The following is a 27,947-nucleotide window of genomic DNA, read 5'->3' on the forward strand; positions in this document are numbered from 1 at the left end:
TTCATATTTTGTTGTTTACAAATTTTCAGTTATATAAATATAGTTGTTAAAATTGTTTAACTTATACATAATTATGATAGGGTAACTAAATAGTTACCGAATTTGTATCTAAAAATAAACACCTTCATATATCGAAGTGAATTCCTGATATAAAACCCTCTGCAAAAGACATTACAAATCAACTTATAACTCGAAAATCTTAAGTATCTGTAATAAACAATAATTTAAATTGCACAAATTTAGTTTAAACATTAACTAGTAATTCATATAATATAAATAATTATATTTTGTTTACAGCTTACACCTGACAAACTCACTGAATTGAGAGATATACCCAACTGAATATTGCCTGAAGACATCTTTTTCTATCTTGATGGCGTCATTCTAAGTAAATACTGTTTTTAGACTTATTACTTACAAATGGTTTATTATTTACATATTATCAATTTGAAAAGTACCTACCTATGTTTTTTTTAAACAAGGAAAAAATCCGAGGAGAATAATACAATTCATGAACATGATAAGTGTAACTATAGATAATAAATACTAGTGAAATAGCTATTTTCTTCTTTATTCTAAAAAGATCTAACTAAGTGGCGGCTATTTTTGCAATTTTCACCAATAACACACTGTCTCGTTTTTTCGATGACACGGTGGTACGATTAAGCGATGCATCTTTTTTTTTTATAAAATAGGGGGCAAACGGGCAGGAGGCTCACCTGATGTTAAGTGATACCGCCGCACATGGACACTCTCAATGCCAGAGGGCTCGCGAGTGCGTTGCCGGCCTTTTAATCTCAGTTGCATAAGAGCCTATTATATATAATATGGGAACAAAAACCCCAGTTTGTGTTTCCACATTACCTCAGCGGCAGTCGGATATCGTCCATTAAATTTGTATGAAAATTAGTAATATACTAATAACCTCGCGATGGAACCGACAAATTTGCCTTTCAAACTATGACATAATAAAATATTCTAAAAAAAGTAACTTTTTGTTAAACCTTTCTTGTATCGAAGTGTCGAGATAGTTATATAATAGTTTAGTATCCTTCAAACAGGAAATAGCTAGGACAAAGTCTAAGCACATTGCTAGAATTGGTAAATGAAGTTATGTCAGCCCTCCGTTCCACCCCTGCACATACCGCGATGGAAGAAGCCGACCTTATGGGCTGTCTCTTCGGGTCCCACTCGACATAGGATGGCAGACCATTTCGCGGTATGATACTTCGTTGCCAGATATCATATTCTGATAAAGTGCTTTCCACAAAACTCTATCTTCCTTTGACATTCATAAATCTAGCGTAATTCCCCCAATTGTGCTGCGCACTTGTGCTCCTGAGTTGGCTCCGGTCCTAATGTACCTTTTTCAGTAGGTACTCGCCCGGCACTGTCCCGAAGTGCTGGGAGACTTCCGATCCTTCCACTTGACCATATTTAACGAAGAACGGTTCGAATCGTCGACGACCAATCCCTTTCCTAGCGGCTAGATCACTTGGCGTTACGTAAATATTACAGAGAGACTGTGTATCTTCTACTCTATTTACAATAGAGAGTGTTCAGAGGAGTAGTTCGGAATATTACCTGCAGCTGAGTTTCATCATGACATCTATAACTTAGCGTTAGTTAAAGTAGTTTTTTACCGCACACCACCACTAACTGGAACCATGTACCCACTGAAGTATTTCCGAACCAACTCGACTTAAGGTTCTACAAGAAAAGAGAGTGTCCATGGGCATGCAGCATAACAGCAGATGAGCCTCCTGCCCATTCTATAAAAAAAACGTCGCCTTACCAAGTTTGCTTACAAACAAATGCTTACAAATACTAGGTACATCTGTAAAATGTTTTTTCCTCGTAAAACTATTTAAATATGTGTGCAAAACATTGACAACTGCGAATTTATCGTTCGAGTACACTTAGAAGTATATATATAACGTTGAAAGGTCGCAATATTTGTTGCTGGCTGAAGGTAATTTCTCAACTGTCAATTCGAATTCACAATCGTTCTTTTTAAGCCTAGACGGCGTTCTGTTAGAATTTTTACATAACGCATTATCTTACAACAATAAAACGACTGTTTCTAAGCGATTTTGATTTAGGTTAAATAATGGCTGAAAGCGCTCCATCTACAGAATATGCTACCAGCGAAATGCCAGTATCAGAAGCGGGAGAAGGTGAGTTCTCCATTATCCTTGTATGTTCATAAACCACAACGTGTTTAAGAAACAAGATTATATAACATTATAGAAAACTTTTATTATTTTATATCCATTAAATGCGAAGTTTTGACATTATTTACATAACCTGATGTTTATCGTCGTCATGGACAATTATATTGTAATACATTTGTGTTTATCCGTTAAGCTATGTTTATGTTGTTGTTAAGTTATGTAAAGTTTTAATAGAAAAAAATCGAAAATATCGATTTTCTAGTATGTGACAAAACCCCTCTTGAAATGTTCATAAATTACATTTCAGCTTTCTGAGAATTTGTCTTGCTCTTGTTCGTAGGTAAATACTGGATTAGTCATTGATATAATGATATTTTATATTGTGCCGTTTAATTATAGCGACTCCCGCTGGAGGGTACCCTGGTGGGTTTCCTCCATACCCTCCTTACGCCACGGAGACGGTACCGCCCTCGGTCGCCGATACAATAATGGCGGGCCGCGATCTTCGAGTGCAACACAAGTCTCTCCCCAAACAGACTGTAAGGCCACCGCCGAAGCCTGCTCGACCCAGGTAAAGGCAAACATTATTGCGTTAACTATACATTTAATTTAAAATCTTCTTTTATTCTCATTTAGACTCTCTAGTTGGCAATTTTTTTTAAACAATCACAAAAATGTAAATAACTAATAAACTATTCCCGCAAAAGAAGTTTCACAGTGCCCAACGGTGGTCTAATCTGGTAATATTCGCAGAGGTCCAAAAGCAACAGACGTAAAGCTTTCAAAGCGCGCGGCGCGAGCCCACGCGCGGTGCTTGAAGCGGCATGGCGCAGTTCTCACCGACCGACTCGAGCGCATGTCTCGTCCGCCATTGCGCAGCGTCATCTACCTGTGGCGACAGTACGCACGTATGCTTCCCGCCGACACGGTAATATCCATTACATTTGACATCATTGTTGTTCTATCTGAAAGAAACATACTAAGAAAGATTGCATACATTAGCACACACCAATACATTATATTAAAAATTAATTTAACTCGAGATACAAATGAAAGAAGACTCATTAATGACATATTAGGTTTCAACTTGTGTGAATAATGGGAAAGTGGAACTTATATTCGTTAGTTAGTGCGGTAAATTGTACGTTATTAGTCTATTTATTTTTAGAAGAAGCCTACCATATAATTTTCAGAACGATCTACCAACCAGTCGTAAAATTGTTCAAGACTTTACCCCACTAAGGATTACAAGAGTTTCTCTACCTCTTATTTAAATAACTAATACGAATTAACATACAGAATGTTTTGACTTTGTCGCAGATTGCTCGATTACGGACAATGCTGGACGCGGACCAGCCTTTCAAGCCGGAACAAGCTTACGAATACTTTATAAATCTCAAGAAATCGAAGAAGAAGGGTGCTACGTAAGTGCAATGCGTCTTCAAATAAAATAAAATAAATGTATATTACATATAAAAACTTATTAAAACTTTAAACGGATAATGCTACAATTAATGCATTGCTCTGTTTATAGAATAAAAATAAATCAATTTAAGAAAGATATTTTGGCGTTATGCGGTGACAAGAGATTTGTCTGGGCCCGTAATGCCACGGTTGCGTTCGCGAGGGGCATTCAGCAGCGTCTGTCGAAACCTGGCTCATATGCCCTTGCAGATGGGTGAGTCCAAAAATAATAGAACTATCATTCCCTTTTTTTTTAATTTTCTAGATGGGGACATTCTTTATGAGGGATGCCGGTTGGTAGCCGTGCCGGTCTAAGACGGTTTTTTAATTTTCTAGATTTTTCCCCGACCATGTTTTCGTTGGAGGTTTTAACTATATTATATAGGTATTAACTATATTATTTTAACTTACGTAAATAGTATGATTAAACACTATCACATATTTCGTATAATAACTTTTTGTATGACATTATTTCTAATTTTCATAAATTACTAGTGCAGTATTAATAAAATAATGCGTAATTTCATAGTTCGTTCAACAATAGCATATTTACAGAATGTTAAGGCTATCTAACATCATTTTGGAAGATTTGTGCTCGTACATGCATACGAGGCCGCCGTCGCGTCGGGCCACGCACCCTAAAGCGAAATTCATGATGGAAATGGCAGACAAGGTAATAATTGCCGCTTTCGCTTCGAGATTCACTTTACAAATGATACCGAATATACTTACTTAACACCCGTACGTATATATAAGCGTATCATAGACTTCAAAAGGCCATTTAATATTTTGTTCTTATGCAACTATTTGAGACTTCGATTCCTAAACTTCTTTTATGCGTGTTGTGTTGGCCTAGTGGCTTCAGTGTGCGACTCTCATACCTGAGGTTGTAGGTTCGATCCCCGGCTGTGCACAAATGGACTTTCTTTCTATGTGCGCATTTAACGCAACAGCTCGAACGGAGAAGGAAATATTCGTGAGGAAACCGGCTTGCCTTAGACCCAAAAAGTCGACATCGTGCGTCAGGCGCAGAAGGCTGTAGGCAAGTAGGTAACTTGCCTATTAGATTAACAAATGATCATGAACCAGTTACAGAAATCTGAGGCCCAGACCTAAATAGGTTGTAGCGCCATTGATAAACGTAGAAGTTTTGTATTTTACAAAACTTCTTTTATAACTTATTTACGTTTAATATACGTTATCAGCATTGCTTTTTATATATCCCAATATTCGATTCTTTTGTTTGAGTTTAATTTAGCTTAATAATTATTGGTCATAATTTGTTTTTTAAATTAGATGATAAAATAAGAAAATATAATAATAAGTTAGGAATATATATGTTAACGTTATTTGTGCGCGACTTTTATTATTTTCTTCTTAAAAAGGTTTGTATATTGCTTGTTCAGATAGCGGTTTGGATTGACGAAATACTGGCAGAGTCCGAGGACCGTATGTTGATGATGGACTTTGACGAAGACGAAGGTAAGTACATCCCTTATAGCAATTCGATGCAATTTCAACGAAATGGACATGCCCTGCTCACGAGGTAACGCCATGAGTTTGAAATTGTATCAATTGTTTTTATTGACAAATAATTATATAGAAATCAGATACTTGTGGTCACAGAACAATTGTAACAAGTTCAAACAAACTAAGAATTTAGTCATCTTGCGCAGTTTTTCATTAAATAGCCAATAACTTAAGCTAACTTAAGCTTTGTAAGCGGCCGGAAATTGTGAAGCAGATAAGTTCGCTGAAAGGTAATTGTTTGTTATAAATGAAGAAGTAGAAAAGAGCGCGGTGGAGGTTCCTGAAGGATCGGCCTCGGAGGGCACCATGTCCGCGGAACCCTCGGAGGCAACCAGCGCCTCGCCAGCTTCCACGCCTAAGGCTTCTGCCACCAGTGTACAGAAGGAATAAACGGTATACATTTTAACTTTAGATCTCCGAGATATTTTAATTTCTCTTTATTCATCGCATTCTCTTAGTTTCCATGGTCTCTCTCGCCAAAGTGTTACGATATTTTTTAAGCGTGCTTGAGCTATGATAAACTGGTCCCTGTGTTATGTTTATTTATTTATGTTTAGCCTTATGAGATCTAAATTTGATACTGGGGGAAACTATAATTGTGACTCATTCATGTAATGACAGACATTGAAGAAGAGCATAATATTACTGGTTTGTTTCCATATTATATATCCAATTTTCTCCGACAGATCTTATAGGAGCTGATGAAGCGGGGGACGCGGGTTTTGCTGATGACTTCCTTAATATGATGGGGGGTGATGTGAGTATAAAACATAACTTTTAATTTTACTTTCCTCAAGCCTGTTGTGTATAAAACAAAAATGAATTTTAGCAGGAGAATTGCCCGCGGCTTTTGATAAGAAGTTTAGATTTTTACGGAATTAAAAGGAATCATGTCATCTTAGAAACAGTCCAGAAAACAGTTCCCAAAGAGAAACCACTACCTACAGCACCAACTTGAACTATAATAACTTATGGTGAAATGAATTATGAAAGATAACGCAACGCAGGCTTAAAATGTTTAAAATAATTATAAAAATAGTAAAATGTTGTATTTGTGTTTTCATTTTCTCAACTAACTTGAAACAAATGAACACTAAAGGTAATTTGTTTTTGTAAATAGTCTTTTTAGCATCTTTCATTTTCTCTTAGTGTTCATTTGTATCTTGGATGAAAATGAAAGATGTTTTTTTACTAACACTGAATAAATTGTTATTTTGTTTTTCAGGGTGGGCTGTTAAAACTACGTACGTATATTTTATTATTTACTTATTATGTTTTGAATCTTTGCTAACGTTCACTTTTGTTCCAGCGTTGCCTGCTTATCTTAATTTTACTGGTAAGCCTTTCTAACGTGATATATAATTTTGTTTATATTAAGATGAAATGATGACAGACAAATGTTATTAATAGAACAGGCCTACTTAACGAATTTTAAGTTATAATATATAAATATGCGTTGATCAACAGGAGAAATGTTGGAGGCCTTTAATATTCTAACGGAGTCGATGTACGATAAAGGAGACGCTCATCTTCTTACACATGGAAAGTTTACCGCCAACTATTCAGATGGTGCCGATGAGTAAGTGCTGCCCATAGTTCAATTTATTATTAAGTTAAATATTATATATTAAAAAAAACAAGAGTTAAAGAGGAACACAGCGTTGTATCAACTACTTACAAGGATTACTACGAAAAGTGTGTCTTGAGTCGTTCTGCGTCTGCGCTCGTTGCATGGCATTTCATAGCTTTCTTCGGAAAACATTCTAAAAACACAGGATCTTCCTAAACGCTTTGAATACTACTGCGTGACGAACTGAAGCACGTCAACTGGTATCATGCAAATATTATTTTGTTCAATTTTTAATATGATATAGGTTAAAGCAAGCAATCGATTTCAATGCTACTGATTTCAACTCTACAGTTGCCAACCAACTGAAGCAAGATATTGGTGAAACTGCTGCCTCAAAGACAACAGAAAAGCTCAAGCCCTTCATGAAAGGTCTGATCTTAATATTTTTTATTTACATTGCTTGTTCGCTTTTCCTCTTTTTTCATAAGTTGACTTGTTAAGACCTTGTTGACTTGTTACCTTTATTAATATTATGATTTTATTAGTTACTTTTTTTGTATTAGAATTATTTTTTTTGTATTTATACATTAGGTTTCGTACTCTTGGACGTCTTCATTATTTTTCTTTTTCTTTGATGCCAGGGCGCCTGGAAGAGCTATCTTAATAGCGATAAAGCCGCCCATTGAATCATGTTATTCTTTTTAGGTGAATTTTTGCTTTTGCAAAAACGTGTAAACAAATAAATATATTTCGAAATTCTTTCAAATGTTATATCTTCTTTTTTTATTTTCAGAAATGGTTGAAATTTGTTCCAACTATTTAGCACAATTTGCTGAATATAACAGTAAGTTCATTGAACATTTTTTTCGTATTTTTTTAATTGAATATTAACACTTTTTTTTAACTGTTGTAGAAGACAAAGGTCCAGCTTTTAAATTTCTGGTCAAAACAATGAAAACTAAAGGAGCTCAACAGTTGTACCAAAAGGGCAAGGCAAAAAGGACTTATGGAAAGGCGGCTACAGAGTAATTATTTTATTAATATAAGAAATACTCTATTCCAGGCCTTTCGGGGAATTTAATATCTGTAGGTGATTAGTACGTGTCGTCATGAAACAATAATTTGTTCTGAAAAGAACAGTTAATTGCGTTACCGTTAGGACAACTTTTTACCGCGCCTCGATTTTATTGTCTACGCACCCTTCGCATCTTGGTACCACATGTTACCACTAGTGGCCAGGTAGGATAATTTTTGTATATAAATCTACAGTTTTTAAAAATTAAACACATTCCACATTCCATCTTCACCTCTTCTCAACGAATTATTAGGAAGTTTTATTTTAACCAAATAAGGACCAATCAACATAAACCAAAACTACCCTAAAGTGGTGACCCCGAGAAGAACACCAAGAAAATTGAAGATGACGAACACAGAAAATTCCGGTGCTGAGCGTCAAGTTTCATCACATCCGTCGAGCCAAGAAGTCTCCGGTATCTCACTGTCACTCCGTGTGCCACCTCCAGAACAACAACCAACCATCGACACCCTCATCGGTGAAATAAGAAGGTTGTTTTTGGAAGTCGCTGAGATACGAGCACAACCTCGCGACAACTACCGCAACAGTCGTTCTCGCCACCATTCACATTCACAATCACGCTCGCGGAACGCATCAACAAATCGAAACGAAAACCGACGAGAGTCGCAGATGGAAGATCGAAGCCGGAAAAAATCTCCAATGCCGTACTGCTATTACCATCATCGCTACGGTATGGACGCGAAGAAATGCGCACCACCATGCAGTTTCAAGCCCATAAATCAGTCGGAAAACTAAAAGTAACGCTGGCCGCGGCGGGAACCGGCGTTACCGAATCATCACACCGCCTTTTCGTTACCGACAGGGTAACGAAACTTACCTTTTTGGTCGACACAGGAGCCAATATCTCCGTGCTACCAAAGACAAAAGGCTCACGTGAAAAACCACTGCCATTTCAACTCTACGCCGCCAACAACACGGTCATTCCAACATACGGAGAGAAGTCACTCCAACTTGATCTTAACCTCCGAAGACCATACACATGGAAATTCGTCGTAGCAGATGTGTCTAAGGCAATCCTGGGAGCAGATTTCTTGCAGTACCACCACCTCATTGTCGACGTAAAAAACAGAAGACTGATCGACGGGAAAACAAAACTGGTAATAAACGCTCAGCTCAGTACTGCAGACATACCTACAGTTCGTAGTATAGACATTGAGCAAAATTACCACAGCATACTAGCAGATTTCCCAGGCACAACCAGAATCACTTCAATGAAGCTTAGTCCCAAACATTCCGTTGAACACTTCATTGAAACAAATGGACCGCCCCTTCACTGCAAGCCACGCCCCATTGCACCGCATCGTTACGAAATGGTCAGGAAGGAATTCCAAAACATGATCGATCAAGGGTTATGCAGACCAAGCAAAAGCCCTTGGGCATCACCTCTTCACGTCGTGCCAAAGAAGAATGGAGACCTACGCGTGTGTGGCGATTACCGAAGGCTCAACGCCATAACCAAGCCCGATCGGTATCCCATACCACGTATACGTGACTTCACATACCAACTCGCAGGGAAGAAAATTTTCTCCACACTCGACCTCAATCGCGCGTACCAACAACTGCCAGTCAGTCCTGTCCTGTCCTGTCCAGTCCTGGTCTAAAGAACGCCGGACAGACTTTCCAACGCTTTATTCACGAAGTACTGCGCGAACTCGACTTCGTATTCCCTTTCGTTGATGATCTACTCATAGCATCAATCGACGAGGAAGAGCACCGAAAACATCTACGCATCGTATTACAGCGACTAGAAGAATACGGCATCACCATCAACCCATCAAAATGTGTTTTCGGCCAGCCAACTGTGAAATTCCTCGGTCACCAAGTCACAGCGGAAGGAATACAGCCACCCCAAGAGAAGGTACAAGCTATTACAGACTTTCCAAAACCACAAACCGTAGAAGAACTACGACGTTTTCTCGGTATGATAAACTTTTACCGTGAAAATATCAAAGATGCCGCCACCATAAGAGCGCCGTTAAATACCTACCTGCACAACGTCAAAAAGCGTGACAAAACTAAGATCGACTGGACCACTGAATCAACGCAAGCTTATGAAGCATGTAAAGAGAGCATAAAAAACGCCGCTTTACTTGCTCATCCGTCTCACCAGGCGACACTTGCTATATTCAGCGACGCTAGCGACAAAACAGCTGGTGCCGCACTCAATCAATTTATCAACAACTCATGGCAACCACTCGGCTATTTCTCGAAGAAATTCACCGACGCACAGACTCGCTACAGTACCTACGATCGAGAGCTACTCGCCATCTACATGGCTGTCAAACATTTCCGTAAAATGTTCGAGGGACGAGAAATAATAATATTCACCGACCACAAGCCGCTAACTTTCGCTTACACAAAAACAAATACAAACAGCGAATCACCGAGACGCACCCGACAGCTACTTTATATCAGCGAATTTACCACTGATATACGACACGTCAGTGGATCTCAAAATGCAGCCGCAGATGCATTATCACGTGTCGAAGCAATCACCTGTCCGTCGCCGATCGACTACAATCTACTTGCAGAAGCTCAAGAGCGCGATAGCGATACCATTAAAGCACTCAGTCTACAGAGCAACTTATGTTTCAAGAAAGTCAACCTGCCCGTCTCAAATATCAAATTACACTGCGAAACTTCAACCTCACAGTTACGTCCGTACCTACCAGAAGAATACCGACGTACCGCATTCAACGCAGTACATAACGTTAGCCACCCTGGAATCAAGACTACGAGAAAATTAATTACGCAACGTTACTTTTGGCCCTCAATGAACGCAGACGTCGGCAAGTGGGCAAAGGTATGCCTACAGTGTCAGCGTGCCAAAATACAACGCCACACATCAAGTCAATTATCAATTTTTTCACCAACCGAACGATTCGAACACGTTCACATCGATATCGTTGGTCCGCTACCTACCGCGGCCAGCGGTCATCGATACCTCGTGACAATGATCGACAGAGCAACAAGATGGCCCGAAGCATACCCATTATGCGAAATATCAGCTGAAGACGTCGCCAAAGCGGTATACGAAGGTTGGATTTCCCGTTTCGGTTGTCCTGTAACAATAACAACGGACCAAGGACGCCAATTTGAAAGCAGAGTATTTGCATCTCTTTCTCGCTTACTAGGAATCGAAAAAACGCGTACAACTTCATACCACGCACAGTGTAACGGTATCATCGAACGATGGCACCGTGTCCTTAAAGCCGCATTAAAAGCAAGACTACAGACCGCAAGAAGCTGGATCAACGAGCTACCAACCGTCCTACTCGGATTACGCGCCGCTATGCGAAGTGACACCGGCGTAAGCGCCGCTCAGCTTACCTACGGTTGCAACATACGCTTACCCGGTGATTTCTTATCAACGACCCGCAATGACGTCATCATGGACTCTGGCTACATCGATCAGCTGCGCGACGCAATACGTAACTTGCAACCAATGCCGAGTCAACCACACAGCAACACAAAACCCATATTTGTACACCGCGACCTGCAAACATGTGAATACGTATTCGTACGCATAGACGCCGTAAAGAAGCCATTACAAGCACCTTACGACGGACCCTATCGCGTGCTGAAACGAGACAGCAAGATATTCACGCTGCAGTTACCTAACCGTGAAATGAATATCTCTATCGACAGACTCAAACCTGCCTACACTATCACCGAGCAAGATGTGCCTACTGATACAACAACGAGTACCTGCAACAAGCAAAATACATCAAGTGCGAGCGAACTACATGAACCATCAAATAGCCTGAAACATCAAAATGACAACAACCTGAAACAACAAGACACTGGGAACACCTCAATACCTACAAGAACAACTCGCCGAGGCCGCGTTATACGCCTGCCGGTACGCTTCGCTAGAGGGGGAATCCTGTAGGTGATTAGTACGTGTCGTCATGAAACAATAATTTGTTCTGAAAAGAACAGTTAATTGCGTTACCGTTAGGACAACTTTTTGCCGCGCCTCGATTTTATTGTCTACGCACCCTTCGCATCTTGGTACCACATGTTACCACTAGTGGCCAGGTAGGATAATTTTTGTATATAAATCTACAGTTTTTAAAAATTAAACACATTCCACATTCCATCTTCACCTCTTCTCAACGAATTATTAGGAAGTTTTATTTTAACCAAATAAGGACCAATCAACATAAACCAAAACTACCCTAAATATCTATGATGTATCATAGAAAAGATGATTTGTACTACCTACGTTTCATTTAGATCTACAATATGCTTTAATACGTAGAACATGGTTTATTTGTAGCAGATTGTATTATTATTGTATACTTTTAAAGAAAAATGTGGTGATTAAGAAATGTTGGAAAGCCAGACCCAGTGCGAATGCTAATTTAAAATCATTCATTTTTTTATTGACTTTAATACGTGTATCATGTTGGTACAATTGAATAAGTTTTCAGATTAGAAGACGCAAAGGGTGTAGAAAGCGACCACGATGATCCGAACTTATCTCAAGAAATTCATTCCGCTCTTTCCAAGCTAGTTGAAGGACAGACTCCAGCTGACTTAAAGGAAGATATGAAAGGTATATATATGGCTTAGTCAATTAGCCGTATGCTATCTGAAATTATATTAAATAACAATTTCTTTTCAGGAACTTTGGACATATGTTCGAAATATCTCTCACAGTGTGCTGTTGATGAAAGTAGGTGTTTCTAGTTATTTTAATGTAATATTCATGTACAATGATAATATAATTAACCATAATTTTAGTTGAGCGAGGTCCAGCATTCGACCTTCTTATTAAAGAATTAGAGAAAAATGGACAGGAGCCGTTTACGCCGCAGTATTCTGGACTACCGACTAGATTTGTTGCAGCTTACACGTAAAAAATGATTTTTATCTAAATCTATATAGGATCACTACTTTTGAATACGGATATAGATTTAAATTTCATTTGAATATACTTTAATTTGGCGAAACATTCAATATGCTTCAGATTAAAGTCTGCGCCAGGATTGTCCAGTAGCACGCCAGATCCGACTACGGCTCCCGTATTTTTGGATCCTTTGCATAAAGCAGTTGATACTGTTACTCCAAAAAACTTAAAAAAAGATATGAACGGTTGGTTGGTTATTTAAAGAGTTTATCAATTTGCTTAACAATCACATGATGTGTTCATTCTTTTAGAGGTCATTGAACGCTGCGCAAACTATTTATCTGCGTTCATCAGAGACAGAGGTACGACCACAGGATATAAAATTAATGTAGCAAAAAGCGATATTGAAATTCAAAAGATAAACCATTTTTGAACAGACAAAGCAATGCAAGCTCTTCTTCAAGTGATGAAAAATAATCCGAAAAATGAAGTAGTGAAAAGAAATAACTACCTTATGACTTACGATATTGGAGCGAAAGAGTAAGTCGAAGTCTTATATATTATAAAATGTATTTAATAAATTATTACTGTTTAATTTTTTTTACTCTAGAATAGAAACTTCACCTCTTATTATGCCGTATATGCCTATCAAAGATATTGCAGATGAAGCAAAGGAACATTTGACTAACGATGTAGAAAAAGTGACACCGCCTGATTTAAAGATAGCAATGAAAGGTAAGTTTTATCCAAAAGCCAAAGCCGATCAATAAATAATTATATTTATTTTGGCATTGATTTACAGCCGTGGTACAAGACGTGGCGAAGTTTCTATCACAACCGAGCGCCTTACGTAGTAAGTAATTATTGACCTTACATGAATTACACTTTGTTTTCAAAATATTTAGGATACTAATAGTCAACTGGTCGTAGGTGGTGTTGCCGGCGAGCGCTACCCTCTCAATTTTCTAGCAGCCATAAAGAAATCCTTGGGATCTAAATCTCTTTTTAAATACAAGGCATTTGGCCAAACTTATGCAGATGGTGCTGATGTGTAAGTACATCGACATAAAGCCATCGGGATGCACTTGTCTACGCAAAACTTGTGTAATTCCTGCGTTATGATATTGCGATGCGATATTATCCTCTTTTTTCCATCTAAACAAATACTACATACATAACTAATCTTATTAAAATGACATTATGATAATTAATATTAAATTTTCATGGCTTTTTTCCATAATAACAATTGCATCGGCTTGAGAAATGTTTTTTTTATTACTTTCAAGCTATTGAAGTTACATAAGCTGTCTTATTAAATATTATTCTTCTGGGACGTTGGTAATCCGTCTTTTGTGCTTACAAAAAACGTAATTCGTGACTGAAATAATTTACGAAGAACGCGGTTATAATTTACAATATTTTTTATTTTTTGTTGTGGGTCATTCGAACGCTACTTGTATAATAGATTAAAGTACTCCGGACCATTGGAATCCGATCCGAAAGCTGAAAATCTTGAGTGCGAAATTGCAGCAGAAATAGAAAGAGGAGTACCCCCTCAACTATCCCCAACCATGGCTATTGAAATAAGTGGTTGGTTTATTTTCTTTTTATTGAAAATTATTTATAAGTGTTTATATGAGTTCAAAAGACGTAAGCAGATCTCTTAGTAAAGATTGTCAGCCACCATTTTTTTACATAAGTTATATTTTACTTCTGTAAATGTTTTTTTTCTCAGCCACAATGGAAACCGCTGCAAAACATTTGGCAAAAGTTGGGATGGAGAAAGGTACCGTGTTTCGAAATTAGTAGTATAAGAATTATTTATTAAATTTTTTCTGTCTGTTATTTAAAATATATAATTTAAAAAAAAGTTATTTGGAGTTGTATTGACACGGCACAAGTGCAGTTGCCTAGAGCTGAAACATTTCTCGCCTGTCTTATTTTGGGTCACAGAGAACTATTTTGTTTTTTTGATAGTGCGTTATAAATTTATTTTATTAATAAATCTATACCAAAAAATAAATGTTTTAGGTGAAGCACTTGAACACTTAGTCAATTTAATGAAAGATCAAGGAGAATCTCCTATGGGGCTCGTTCAAGGATACCAGCAATCTTATAATGATGGCGCTAGAAGGTACGGTATAGACCTGTATATTAATTTGAAAATGTTAATAGTATCGAAAACATTTTTATTTTTGATCTCCAGAATTGAACTCAGCAAAAGTTTGGCGACTGACAAGGTTGACAAAGGGACATACGAGTCTCTTTTAGAAAAGTTCAATGGATTGGTGGAAGCGAAACCGAATAATGAGTACGCAAAAGTCATGCCAGGTACTAGGTCATAACGTACTAAGAAGTGATAACATACATTATAAAATTATTAAAAAAAATTTTTTTCTAGGCATTATAGACGACGCAGCAAAGTTTCTCGCAGCACCTCTTCCTGAAAGTAAGTGTTCCAGAAAACACGGTATCATTGAAGTGTTTATTTTTTTTCAGGGTCAATTAGTTTTGATTTGTGTTCCCTTGAAAATCTAATTCTTTAAACCCCTACTTATAACTGAATTTTATCACTCCTCCTTTACTGTGCAAAGTATCCTGCTTTAGAACACCTTATCTCTTAATATTAGACAAGCTCAGTCTTTCAATTAAAATTTATCTTTTGCCTCGTTTACATATTAATTGTGACTCATTGACCCTAAGATTAGGCTTTACATTTTTGTTAATAATATAATTACAAAAAAAATATTATTTTAGTTTAGTTTTAATTGTTAGCGATGAGGTGGATTTTTTTGAAGTGAAACTTCTTTATCGTCGTTGGAAAAATAAATAACGTCACATTTTTCCGTTACGCGCCATCTCTTTCTTGTCCCTACCACGATTGATTCGAAGTAATTAATAACAAAAATAAATAATAACGATAACAATTATAGTAATAATACTATTACAGTTAACGAGATTCAGTAGTAATCTTACTACTAAGATTAAGATAAGGTAAAATGAAATATTTGTATACATGTCTATGATAATAAATGCCTTTTGTTAAACTTTATCTAATTTAACTTTATTTAACCAATTTCTGTAAAGTTGCACACAGTAGATCATTTTTTGAAAAATAAGGTCATAAAGAAGTTTCTCTTCTTACGTGTGTACACTAGTACACGCACACATTATATATATGTTTAAGGTAACGAAGAGTTAATAATAAATAAATGAATAATTTATAGATGCAAAGGAGAAACGCCAACTATTAGCCGATTTAATGGCTCGAAAAGGTGACGAAATATTAAGAGAAGAAAGTATATACAAAATGACATATACGGAAGGTGGTCAAGAGTGAGTAAAGCGAATAAATAAATCAGCCAACTCTATTCTTACTATAAAACATTAATTAATTTATAGATTAGTTAATGCACCTGTGGGTGTCACCACAGCACGTGACGCAGCTGCAAAAGATGACATTCTGCAAAAAATAAAAGCAGTCATACCGGATGACAAGAAGATACAAGATATTTTAAAAGGTTTTGTTTTATTATCCCTTTATTTATGCCTCGTTTTTACAGAAATATTATTTTTATTACTCGTCTAAGGCAGTTGCCTAAAGTATTGATGAGTGACTGCGTAAAAGTACTTATACGATCTGGATAGTTTATGCCAATCAAAAATTTTGCGACGTACTATGCAATATTTAGATAAATTATATCTTCAGAGCTATAAAGTCTCTTAAACATAAGTGTAGAAACAAGTTTGCTATTGCAAACTAACATGTGTTCTGCTTATAAGCAACGGTAGGTTAGGTCAACGTATCGCTGACCTGGTCATATAGGATACATTGACACTTAAAATAAGTTGCATTCATAAAATAATATATAGCAAATATAAAATTATCATTTGAAGGTCTCTTTTTCAAAAGACGATATTATCGAGACTTATATTTTGTAAAATATTTGTAGAGCCAGCCAAAGAAGGAGCTGCATATTTAGCAGACATTATCAAAGGACGAGGTACGTGAATGAAATTTGTAAAATATCTTAAAGGCGATATAAATAATACGAAACATATCATCAGGGGAAGCAATGCAGGTGATACACGATGGATTGAAGAAAGAAAAAGATAAAGACTTTTTAACATTGGGAAACTTCTCCAAAAACCACGAACAAGTCGCCGATATGTATGTCATTGTAGAAATATTAACATTATTGTATTTGATAAATACCAGATTGAATTTATTTTATTTTAAGTTATCTTTTAGAAGACGTAAAATAAAATGTGGCAATATTGACAGCAATTTACTTTGATTTGTACCAACATTAAACATAAACATGTTTCTTGAAATAATCCATTTTTGTTAGGCTCTCGGATGCAACGCATTTTGGTGGGCAAAACCCATCGCCCGTGGTTGTTGATAAAGTTTCTGGCAAAATGCAAGCTTTACCTCTGCAGTATCCTGAGTCTGCCAAACCATTCGCTAAAGGTACAAATTCTATAAGGCCTTATAACCTTATAATGAAGATCGATATGAGTCATAGCGTACATTTTATAATAAAAATATAAATTGTACCTTGTAAAAGAATTATACTAAATTTACTGATTATATAAGATATTTTTTTCTTAAAAAAAAAAAAAATTACGCACGTAGACAGCAAAATCCATTGAAGTGCGGGGTAGGAATATATACTCATGCTCACCCACTTGACTATACATTTTTGACATTTGTTTTAGAAACATCGGATATTGCCGTAAATTTCGTGGCTGGCGTAGCCACTAAGGAGTGTAAGTTGTAATTTTGTTATTTATGTATTAGGTGTCGTAATAAAATACAAATTTAATTATTGTGATTAACAGGTGGTCTGGATCCGAAAGCGCTCGCGGAATTAGATGAGAAGTAAGTAAAATCTTTTTTTTAATATTATCATTTATATAGTTTTACTTTGTATGTCTCCAATCTCGTCTTTTCTAATTGTAATACTTTTTTTAGTGTTAGTCCATCTGCAATCTGACTCTTGGCTTTTATCAGATTTTATGAAATGATGCAACGCAAATCCAATAATTTTTAATTTCTCTTTGTAATTCGTGAACAATCAGACGGCAGCAAGTTTCGCCCTTGTCAGCCGATACACACAGTCCTTCATTTCTAAGAGGCGCGAAGCTAGCGGCTTGACATGTTACAATTCTTCTTTTGTATCGTATCTTCCTCGACAGTGGCAATTCCCAAATATTTATGGGCTTCAGCATTTCGTGTTAACCACGGCACATCGCTCATATTTCGCAGTGTTTTGTTTTGTAGCCGGTACAGGATTTCGATAGAGCGGTTTGCTGACCCACAGAGCTGTATCCCATAGGACCATATTGGTTTTATGACAGTTTTCTAGATGAGAGGTTTATTTTCGAGACTGAGTGCGGCTTTTCTACCAAATAGCCAGTTCATGCTAAAAAGCCTACTAATAGCATGCTCCTTCTTGGCTTTTATATGGTTCGTAATACTTAATATTTTATTTTAAAAACAAAATTGCATAATAGCTAATGTTGTGACTTGTAAGTGTCTAGATACTCTTCCTTGGTACATATTTAACAGTACAATTCAAAACGTTTTATACAAAGAAAATTTAAAAACATATAAAATATTTATATCACGAGTAAAATTTTATTATTATTATATGTGTGACAGATAGTGGATATATAAAAGTTTTACTTGATGTAGGTGGATCTTGTAAATTAAAAGTGTGTATAATTTATTAGCAAACACTTTAAACAGGCGTGCAGCGGCTAGGGCTAGAGCTGCAGCCACTCAGGTTTCCGCACCTACTGCATCACAATCAACAACGGCCTTGGATGCTGAAGAAGCAGCAAGACTTCAGCGTTTGCAGGCGGCGCGGAGGAGGGAACATGGTAATTTACCATATAATAATAATAATTGTAGTGTCTTTTGTTAACATAGCTCTTACACATTAAGAAAAACACTTTTTGAACGGATTGAAGCTATGTATTATTATTAAAAACTTATAATTATTTACCTAATTTAAAAAAAAAACGACGTTTCGCGTGCTTTTCAGCGTGCGTGGTCACGGTGACTGAAGACAAAAGGTGTTGAATGTCAAAAGTATCACAGCTGCAGAGAAAGTTGTGTTATCTGTATTTATTGCCCCGAAGTTGATATCGACTAAAAGATGACGGGTTTTTGCAAAAATGACTCACGGTGTCCTCTATTTTCGCGGATTGTTTGTCTTGGGGTTTTAATTTGGATAGTATTGGATCCCAGGTGTTTGATAATTTTAGGCCGTCTTCCTTTTTCTTAATAATAATAATTACTTTTTTAAATAGCACTTAAAAATCCTTCTGATACAATAATTAAATACAACTAAATATATTTGCAGTTTGACTTTTGAATAGTAGGCAATACACATAGTAAATATTTAAAAAAATATAATTTATTTTTAAGTTAATAATGCTTCAAGTTATTGTTTTAGGTTTATCTAGCGGAGGTATGAAATTTTCGATGTATAGAATTTAAAAGCATAGTATTCGTATTGTAATAATTTAACTAATAGTTTAAATCTTTGAAATAGATGATAAGGAGCGCGATGAGGCAATGAATATTTTACACGGTCAGCTGCGGGCCCGTGGCGGTGAGACGATGTACAAGCAACCACACACAGAGCTTACACACGCTCTAGCGTCGGACTGGTTAGTGTTGTTGACATTCGACAGTTGACAGTTCCTCGTTAAGCGTTCTTATACAACGTTTTTATCTTGTCAAAAAGTATTTTTTAACTTTATTTTTATTTCATATTCATAATAACAGACGCGTCAATGTAAATTTTAAGTGCCTCTACATTTGTCCTACTTGTAAGTCAAGGCCATATATAGATTACCTTTGACAGTTTTGTTATACAAAATTTAAATATATAGCGAAATGTAGATATTTTAATATTGTTCTTAGGTTGTCAATGAAGCCCCCAATGAAGGTAGACAAGGCTGTAAAGGAATCGGGTGACACAGCGCGCCTTCACAAAAAGTTTGAGAGGAAACTCAGCGGCCTCGTTTCCAAGTGCACACCAGCAGATATGTATGATACCATGCAAGGTAAAGCAAGAGGATAATCAAAATTTGACTATTCATATTATTTATTTTATTTTATTGAATAAAATTTCAGATGTCATCATCGAGTCCTCGAGGATCTTGTCAGAGTATTTTGTAACTAAAAGTAAGTTGTAGCAGGTATAAAACTTTAATATAAAATTAGTGCGTTCTAGTGTTTCTAGTTTCTAAGAGATTAACAAAACAATTTTACTTAGACTCAGTAGATGGAGGTATACATTTAAAATAACTATTTACGATATGTTGTAGTAGAGCACGTACTTAGCGGCAAGGGATGCGTCCGAGGTAACACTGTCAAATTAATGTTATGTGTTTGTCATTCACGAGACTTAGGACTTACTTATCATACATTATATATAATATACAGCTTATATTAATAATTTATATACATTGGAATAATGTAATTAACGACAGATTGTCGCTTTAACGCATATACATAATAACGGATAAGTCATAGACGGCATATCGTCGTTTCTCATACACTCGTACGGCGCAACTACTTACCGCGGTTATGTGGAGCTCAACTTTGCATAACTACTAAAACCCAACGGTGCCATCAACACTTGCTCTAAGCGGGATGCGGTACCAGCGGAGCCTTGTCTTTGCTTATCGTACCATATATTTCCAGGCTATAAAGGTTTAGTTCGTGAAGCTTTAATATCGGAAATGCAGAAACGTGGCAACGAAATACTCATCGAAGTCGACGGCGCTGCCGAAACGTATTTCTTTGCAGCCCAAAGGTTTTTATTATTAGTATTGTCTTTGGTAAACATAGCTTTTACACATTGAAAGAAAACAATTTTTTTTAACCGGATTAATTATTTGTATTATTATAAACTTATAATTATTACATAATTTTAAATTTATTTTTTTCCGATGTTTCGCGTGGTTTACAGCGTGCGTGGTCATGTGGGTTTTTATTTATCCAAGTTATGCTTTGTGCTTTAGGCTATGAAATCAATATGAAAATTAAATTTACGTCATTATCAAATTGATGTAGATGTTAAATTAACAGAGATAGTGTTTTGAAGTGCGATATTTCTTTTCATTATTTTAAGGTTTGAATCTCCCATTTCAAAGCTCATATAAATTATGTTAATAATTATTTGTATTTCAATATCAATAAACATTCTTGAAATTTTCAGATTAAAGAAAGCATCCTCCCTGGATGTTCCAGAGCCATGTGCGGAAGTTTCATACTTTCTGTCCAAAAAGCTGGACGATATGATTCGCTGCCGATCGATGGCTAGGAAACTCACTTCTGCTATGAAAGGTAGTTTTAAAAGCAAGCTAACCTTTATTACTTAGCTGATGTACGCTTCAATTGTTTTACCCATGAAATTTAGGTGGGTAAAAAACTCACCTTGAAAGAAATGATTATCAATGCAAGTGTCACAAACATGAGTTCCACAATACTCGGAGTATATCGTTTTTTTATGAGGTGAAAATGCGCTTGCGCAGGCCCGCGCCAAGGATTTCGAGATCCCTCTGCTATTCAGAGGGTTAGCGAGGGGTACCCACTAAAAACACCTCAACCCTTCACACGCCCTTAGGATGGGCCCTCTTGGTTCGCCAGGCATTCTACCCAAGGACTCGGAGAGTATACCCTAGACGAGATTTGAGCTAATTGTACCTATATCGGTATTATCGAGTTTCTTTATCGTAGTTACGAGGCGACATTTTTATTTTTACAATAAAAATAATATTATTTTTAAAATAATTTGTTTTTTGACTCATTGACTCATTTATAACAGATCACAGCAAAGAGGCCTCCGACTATCTATCAGCACATGTTACAAAACCAGGTGAATATTATTTGTTTAGTTAAATTATAAATAAATAATGCTAATTATTCATAAAATTTTATGATATTCCTTAGAAAGTATTATTGCGAGATCAAATGAAAATCCTGATATTTTTTAATAAGTTAAAGCAACACCTACACTAGAGACACGATTTTTTTATGTAACGTTAAGTCTATTACTAAAATATAATATAATATAGAATTACTCCTTTAGGTTTCAAAATTAAACTTTTTCTAAATTATAATGTAAACTATTACTATGCGCTACTGATAGAAAGATTTGATTTTTAAGATGAGCAAATTGAGGCCTATGTAACATTATTAAACGAAATGGAGGCGGCGGGGGATAGCCTACTTATCGAGGGAAACATTCCCAAATCGTACAAGGATTCGGCGGCTTAGTGAGTGATTTCAATACTTGTTTAAATAGCCCAGAAACGTTAACGTGACGTAACGTTACGTTACTTTTGTCGTTGGTATACACGTTCTCTTGAAATTGAAACACGCAAAAGTTAAATGTCAGTTTTAGCATTATTCTTTATACATCCAACGTACTCGGTATGATATCCAACTAAATCAATTCAATAATTATAGGATGATGGGTTATGCTCCGAAATCATTATTGTTTCATTCTAGAGGTTTAACTATTAGGTCACAGAGGTTGTCATAACTGTGACCAATGACTCAGTTTTGTCTTTTAATAGTACATTTTAATATTAAGCCTACGCCAATTGACATCTTATGAAGACCAAATTAGACGGCCTGACGCCGCACTACAGTCAGAAACTGAGGGGAGGTTGCAGAATCTTATGTCAAATGTCACTAGCAATGGGTCTAGCAAGGCTGTCAAAGACGGTAAGAATACCACATTAGCTTCTATTGAATTTTACGAGTTTTAACTTTGAATACTTAATTCATTTTAATTTTAGACGTCAATATTCCTTACAATCTTGATATAATCTTTCAATAAATGTATATATTTTTTTAGAAATTTTACGGTTTCGGCATTAAAAAATGCATTTAGCGAACTGATTTTAAAAATTCCTTTTACAATTAGACATCACATTTATATTATCTCTTATTACAGGAGTTATAACGGACTCTACGAAGCTTCTCGTGTCTTACATAATGCTCCTAGGTGATCATAATTTTTAACCATGGTTACTTTAGGTATTACGATGGTAGGTACTAAATATTTACTTGGTTTTTCAGTTGAAAAAACCGAAGCCCTGAAAGTATTGATAGAACAAATGGATCTACACGGCGGAAATGTTTTGTTACGCCATGGGAAAATTCGGAAGACTTACGCAGAGGGCGCTGACATGTTCGTATATAGTTATTAGAAAACATACTAAATATTACAAACTGACTCGACTGTTTTCATTAATGTTTATGATACATATTTTACTATCGTGCTTTTGTGAGCGGAATTGTCAACAGAGACAACAACTACCAAGTAGAACTTTATTAATATGCATTCTTTGAATATGCTTAATCAATTCAAAATATAATTTATTCATAATTGCAATGTAGTGTTTTTCGTTCATGACGATTACGATAACAAATTAAATGCTCCTGAATTAACATTTACTGCCAGCTCTCAAATAAAAAACGACACGTAGAACTGGCAATAAACAAAAGATATATTTCAGGTTACGCAGTAAAAACGCGGATCAGCTGAGCGTAGCCAATGCAGATCCGGTGGTCGTTAGAAAGATACAAATTAAACTTAGAAACATTATGCATTGCTTCACGCCCGAAAAATTCGTTAATGTCATAGATGGTGACGTATATCTACTGCAATAGAACTTAGCAATACATACCACGACCTAACATTTTTTCCTTTACAGATGTCATTGAGGACGCTACAATGTATTTAGCAGTACATTTCTTACAACCACGTAAGTTGATATTATTTAATTATAACCTATATTATTGCTAGTCAAAAGTTGTAAAAGAAGAACAATATAATGAAAATTAGGTTTAACAGGGATTAGTTGTGTTAATTATTTGTGCAATTCCAGAAATAATTCAAGTCTGCAAGTGTATGAAGAACGTATTCGTGCAATGCGAGTTGTGGTGCGACGAGATCCTGCGTCGCGTAGCGCGGCCATGTTGCTCTTGTTCCCGCCACATCTCTACGCAAGCACTTTCTGACCTTGCACCCGGTCCAATCCATGCGACACCTGGTTCCTCTCGTGCTTACGCCGACGGTCTCGAGATCACCATTGGCCCGTGCCCAACTAGGGTCGACCGGACGCCTAGGCCATGTCCGGCCACGCGACCCACGGACGAGTGTGGCCGCTACACCACCACCTCATATTTATTTTACTCGCCTGCCTCTCGCCGACGCTCACTTTTCTACAGCCCGGAGCGACTCTGCCCTGAAGCGGAGTCTCTGCACATCTCACGCAGCCGCGAGTCTAGATCACCAGTTTCGACAAACCGCTCCTTCGGTGAACGATTTGCCGAAACGATAACCAAGGAGGTCAGGAACAGATCGCCGACTCCCATCAGAGAGACGGACACGTCCTCTTCGTTCTATACTCCACAGAGCGGTCAGGGTCTGGACTCAGATCCGCCCGAAATGGACGTAGCGTCGCCACGTTTTTGGAACTCTCCCACGACAATGTACGCGGAAGTCTTTACGCCTAATGTTCCACATCCACCCGTCCAACCCACGCGACCAGGGAATCCAACGCTGGAGCAAAGAGAATCAAATTCCAGTGAGTTTAATTTGTTTGCCGTATGTACCTAAACGACGTAAAAGTCAAAATCAATTACGTTAATAGGGGCGCCAATAGTGAGCACTGAGCAGATGAGTGACTGGCACGCCATGTTGGTGAGCCTCATGTGGAATGTACAAGCCTGGAGAGACTGGATTCAGGAGAACTTTGACCGAGCGCTGGCCTTTCAGCAGTCTGCTGAAACTCCAGGTAGTGTAGACACAGATCACACATTAAAGTTAGTACGTATTCATGTTTCTTATATTTAATATTGCAGGACAATCCGATGAAAGCTGGAGAGGTTTTCAACGAAGAGTAGCGACTGAAGCGCTTCAATGGCGACAGTACAACAAATTCAGTCGCCAGTTGACTCTCCGTTTGGCTTTAAGATACAGAGATAAACAGGTGCGGATCATATTCCTAGGATATTGTAATTAAGATGTCCAATTGAATTATTGTAAAAACTTGAATTTATTTATTTTATTTATTCATTTGGGAAACAAACAGATACATCTCTAAAAGTAGAAGTCAGAAAAGAAATATAAACATAAGAATTAAAGCATTGGATATATCCACAAAAAGTTTCACTGATAAAAAAAAAGATATAAAGCAAAACAAAACGTGACATGACAGAGAACAAAATATTTAAGTAGACAATACAAAGTTTATAGATCGGTAGAACGACAACAAAACACATACTAGTAGCCAAAATAAGAAGAAAGATACAAGGTTTACTACTCGAATAGTTGTTTTAACCTATTTTTAAATGAAGCAGTAGAGGAGTGCGAAAAAAGATCGATATCGAAATTGAGTATAGAGAGACTTGACGGAAATACAAAACAACGATTATGAAATAATTGTTAAAATAAAACAAAACATTTCACAATAAATGCTCAAAATTCCTGCCTCTGACCATAATACTTATCTGCACCGTCTTTTAAAACATTTTTGTAAGAAGTCCTTGAAAGAAATTAGAGCCACTCATGGGCATGCCTAATACCTTTTTAGAATCCCTATTAAATGCGCCTAAACTTGTAATACAGGGTCACTTTTCGGTAGAGTATTGTTTTTCACTGTTCATCCGAAGTAAACAAAAAGTTATGATTTGAGAAATTTTCATTTCGTAAAACTTAATAAACTTAACTTAAACTTTAACGTCCTTAAACTCGACCCCTGGAGAGTTTGGACCTGATGACCATCTTACCCCTAGTTGCGTTTGATTCACGACTTTTTGGCCACCCTGTATAGTCAGTAAACTATTACTGAGTGGAATGTTTGCAGATCGTGTCCCCCACTCGAGGCACAGTAAAGACAAATGTATATATTGAGTGTCAGCAGGAAATGTTGGATATTATCGACATGTTCAACAAATGGACCGTGTGGTTAACACTTGTGGTGAGTAGAGCTTACGTTTTGTGACCTTTAAAATTTTCTTTACAATGTTGATTTTCATTTTGAGTGGATTATTCTTGAATTATGATACTTTATTTTTTATTGTTTAGATTAAAGAAACGGATTCATTACAACATCAGCCGGATACTGACTCCACGTTAACTCAAGTGTACGTATTAAGACACTAAGATGTATGTATTTTTTTTTAATTAACTAAAATCACTTTTCGTAAGCAATACATTAGCAAAAAGTATATTTTTTATCAATAATATGAAAGACTTAACAAAACTATTGCGCCTATGTTCAGTTTTGGTCTCTATCGTTTATGGTCATAATAAGGACGTTAATTATAGTATCAATGTCGGGTTATATAGGCGATGGAATCACTTCAAGAGGAAGATACAAGAATACGCAGAGGATTGGCAGAAATATAATACGCACTTGAAGGGGTGCTGGGAACAAAAACACAAGAAAATTATATCTGGTAAGTGACAAAGAAAAAGTGAATTACTCCGTAAAGGTTGTGCAATGTTTCACCTAAAATTTATACACAGCATACATTTCAAGCAATTTAGTTATATATAACTTACACCTTGCTACACTTACCTTAAACTACTAATAGTATAACTTACGTAATAAAAACAACTATGCATCTCTTTCCAAATATCTCGAAAAGTCAAATATTTCTAGTTCTTGATCAGAACTGAGGAAATGGACAGCGAATATAAATGTTACCCTGGGTATAACCTTAGATCAATGCATTGTATGTAGTTTTATTGCTGGTTTTGTAAATACGTAAGAAATGTAAGATTAGAAGTCTGGATTTAGAGCGAACTTTGACTTGGGTTTTTTGTTACCCTTTGAGTTATAAATGGCCTATTTGTTATAGAATGGGTTCCGTCGTGGGGTTCTGCAGGCCCAGTGTGGGTGGTTAGCGCGTGTGGGGCGGTGCCCAGCGGGGCCGTTCCCGCTGGCCTCTACGAGGGAGAGCTTACGTGGTTGGCACGCACCACGCACAAGTTAGTACTTGTAATTTATAACTACTGTAATAAAACTACACGCCAATCTGTAAACCACTTGCGTCGGGTCTCATCTTTTATCGAAACATTTTTAGGTCGTTAAACGTCTAGTTAAGTCACAAGTTTGTGTACATAAAAATTATTATACATATTATTTAACTCTCAGTAAATGTACTTTAGGTTTTCAACCATACCTGTCCTCTTTTATTTATGATATGATATATATAGATAAGAAAAATAAACTTTGTCTAACTTTAGTATGTGTTTATTAATAAGGCGCAATAAGTTGATAAACTATGAATTGAAAGTTCAGCGGATATTAATAATAGATTAACGCGCCCAGATGTAACGTGCTTCCGGCGGCACTACATCCATCGAAGCACTGTTGCGTGGTATACGCTGACGGCGCCGTACATCACTACACGAAGTATCAAGTAATATACGTCTCATTATTAGTGTTATGTATTATAATCTGTCCAAGAATTCACCTCGCACCATTTGATATAATTTATGCCCGCCTTCCACTGCGAGCTGAACGGACCCATTACGGACTCCGCTACACTCGTAACGATGATTTTCATACATGCCGTCTCCGCTGTGGTGGAAGCACATGTATGAAAGTCATCGTAACGAGTGTAGCGGAGTCCGTAATGGGTACGATCAGCTCGCAGTGGAAGGCGGGTATTACTCATTGAATGCTATTTAAAAGAGAACTTTTTAGTTTCCATACAAACTTTTGTTTTCTATTCTATTTTGATACGATTCGATCGTAACTAGTGTTACTTGAAATGCTTATAGTGGATGCACATGAGATTTTACTGAGAGATCAAAGTTGCTACGATGAAAATATAATTGGATTGGAAATTGAATCATGTCGTGGCGTGCGCTCTGTTGGTATTCCTGTTTCTGAATCTTAAGTTTATACAGGTGATGTGCAATGCCGAAGTGCGATGGGTGGCGTGGAGGGCTGGCGCAGGTGTGGGGGGCAGTGGGGGGACCGGGGGTCGTGCGGTACGCGTGGCTCCGGGCGTACACGCTGGCCGCGTACACTACCGCGGATCGCATTTAGTAGGCGCAGTACACGCCCCCCACTACAGATGCCATGTCGTGATCTATGGACGCCCCTTTGCGTTCAACTGCTACGAGCTGTTGCTACTAGCTGACTGAACACGTGTCTAATCTTTTTTGGTTATTTATAAAGGGATTTCTAACTGCGTTC

The 27,947-nt window shown here is 36.9% G+C and overlaps 1 protein-coding gene across 1 annotated transcript; it reads left to right on the plus strand.

Moving 5' to 3' along the window:
• Positions 1-27,895, plus strand: LOC123716456. The gene is made up of 61 exons (XM_045672220.1): positions 1-209; positions 298-388; positions 1,062-1,219; positions 1,374-1,621; positions 2,103-2,177; positions 2,574-2,745; positions 2,928-3,102; positions 3,495-3,598; positions 3,709-3,852; positions 4,194-4,311; positions 5,045-5,120; positions 5,855-5,925; positions 6,394-6,412; positions 6,478-6,504; positions 6,636-6,747; positions 7,043-7,167; positions 7,532-7,582; positions 7,652-7,763; positions 12,271-12,395; positions 12,465-12,515; positions 12,584-12,695; positions 12,810-12,934; positions 13,001-13,051; positions 13,127-13,229; positions 13,300-13,424; positions 13,492-13,542; positions 13,620-13,740; positions 14,155-14,279; positions 14,425-14,475; positions 14,721-14,823; positions 14,896-15,020; positions 15,091-15,138; positions 15,917-16,025; positions 16,092-16,210; positions 16,643-16,693; positions 16,758-16,860; positions 17,042-17,163; positions 17,412-17,462; positions 17,535-17,574; positions 18,445-18,578; positions 19,256-19,373; positions 19,630-19,772; positions 19,843-19,893; positions 20,416-20,527; positions 20,933-21,060; positions 21,542-21,592; positions 21,884-21,992; positions 22,313-22,446; positions 22,679-22,729; positions 22,804-22,915; positions 23,244-23,374; positions 23,442-23,492; positions 23,616-24,317; positions 24,384-24,527; positions 24,595-24,722; positions 25,599-25,712; positions 25,820-25,878; positions 26,084-26,193; positions 26,599-26,728; positions 27,072-27,162; positions 27,656-27,895. The coding sequence occupies exons 5-61, from the start codon at positions 2,111-2,113 to the stop codon at positions 27,893-27,895; spliced, it is 6,327 nt and encodes a 2,108-aa protein (XP_045528176.1). The 5' UTR covers positions 1-209; positions 298-388; positions 1,062-1,219; positions 1,374-1,621; positions 2,103-2,110.
• Positions 27,896-27,947: the final 52 nt, after the last annotated feature.

The sequence above is a fragment of the Pieris brassicae genome, chromosome 11 (genome assembly GCF_905147105.1).
Source record: "Pieris brassicae chromosome 11, ilPieBrab1.1, whole genome shotgun sequence".
Taxonomy (NCBI): Eukaryota; Metazoa; Arthropoda; class Insecta; order Lepidoptera; family Pieridae; genus Pieris; species Pieris brassicae.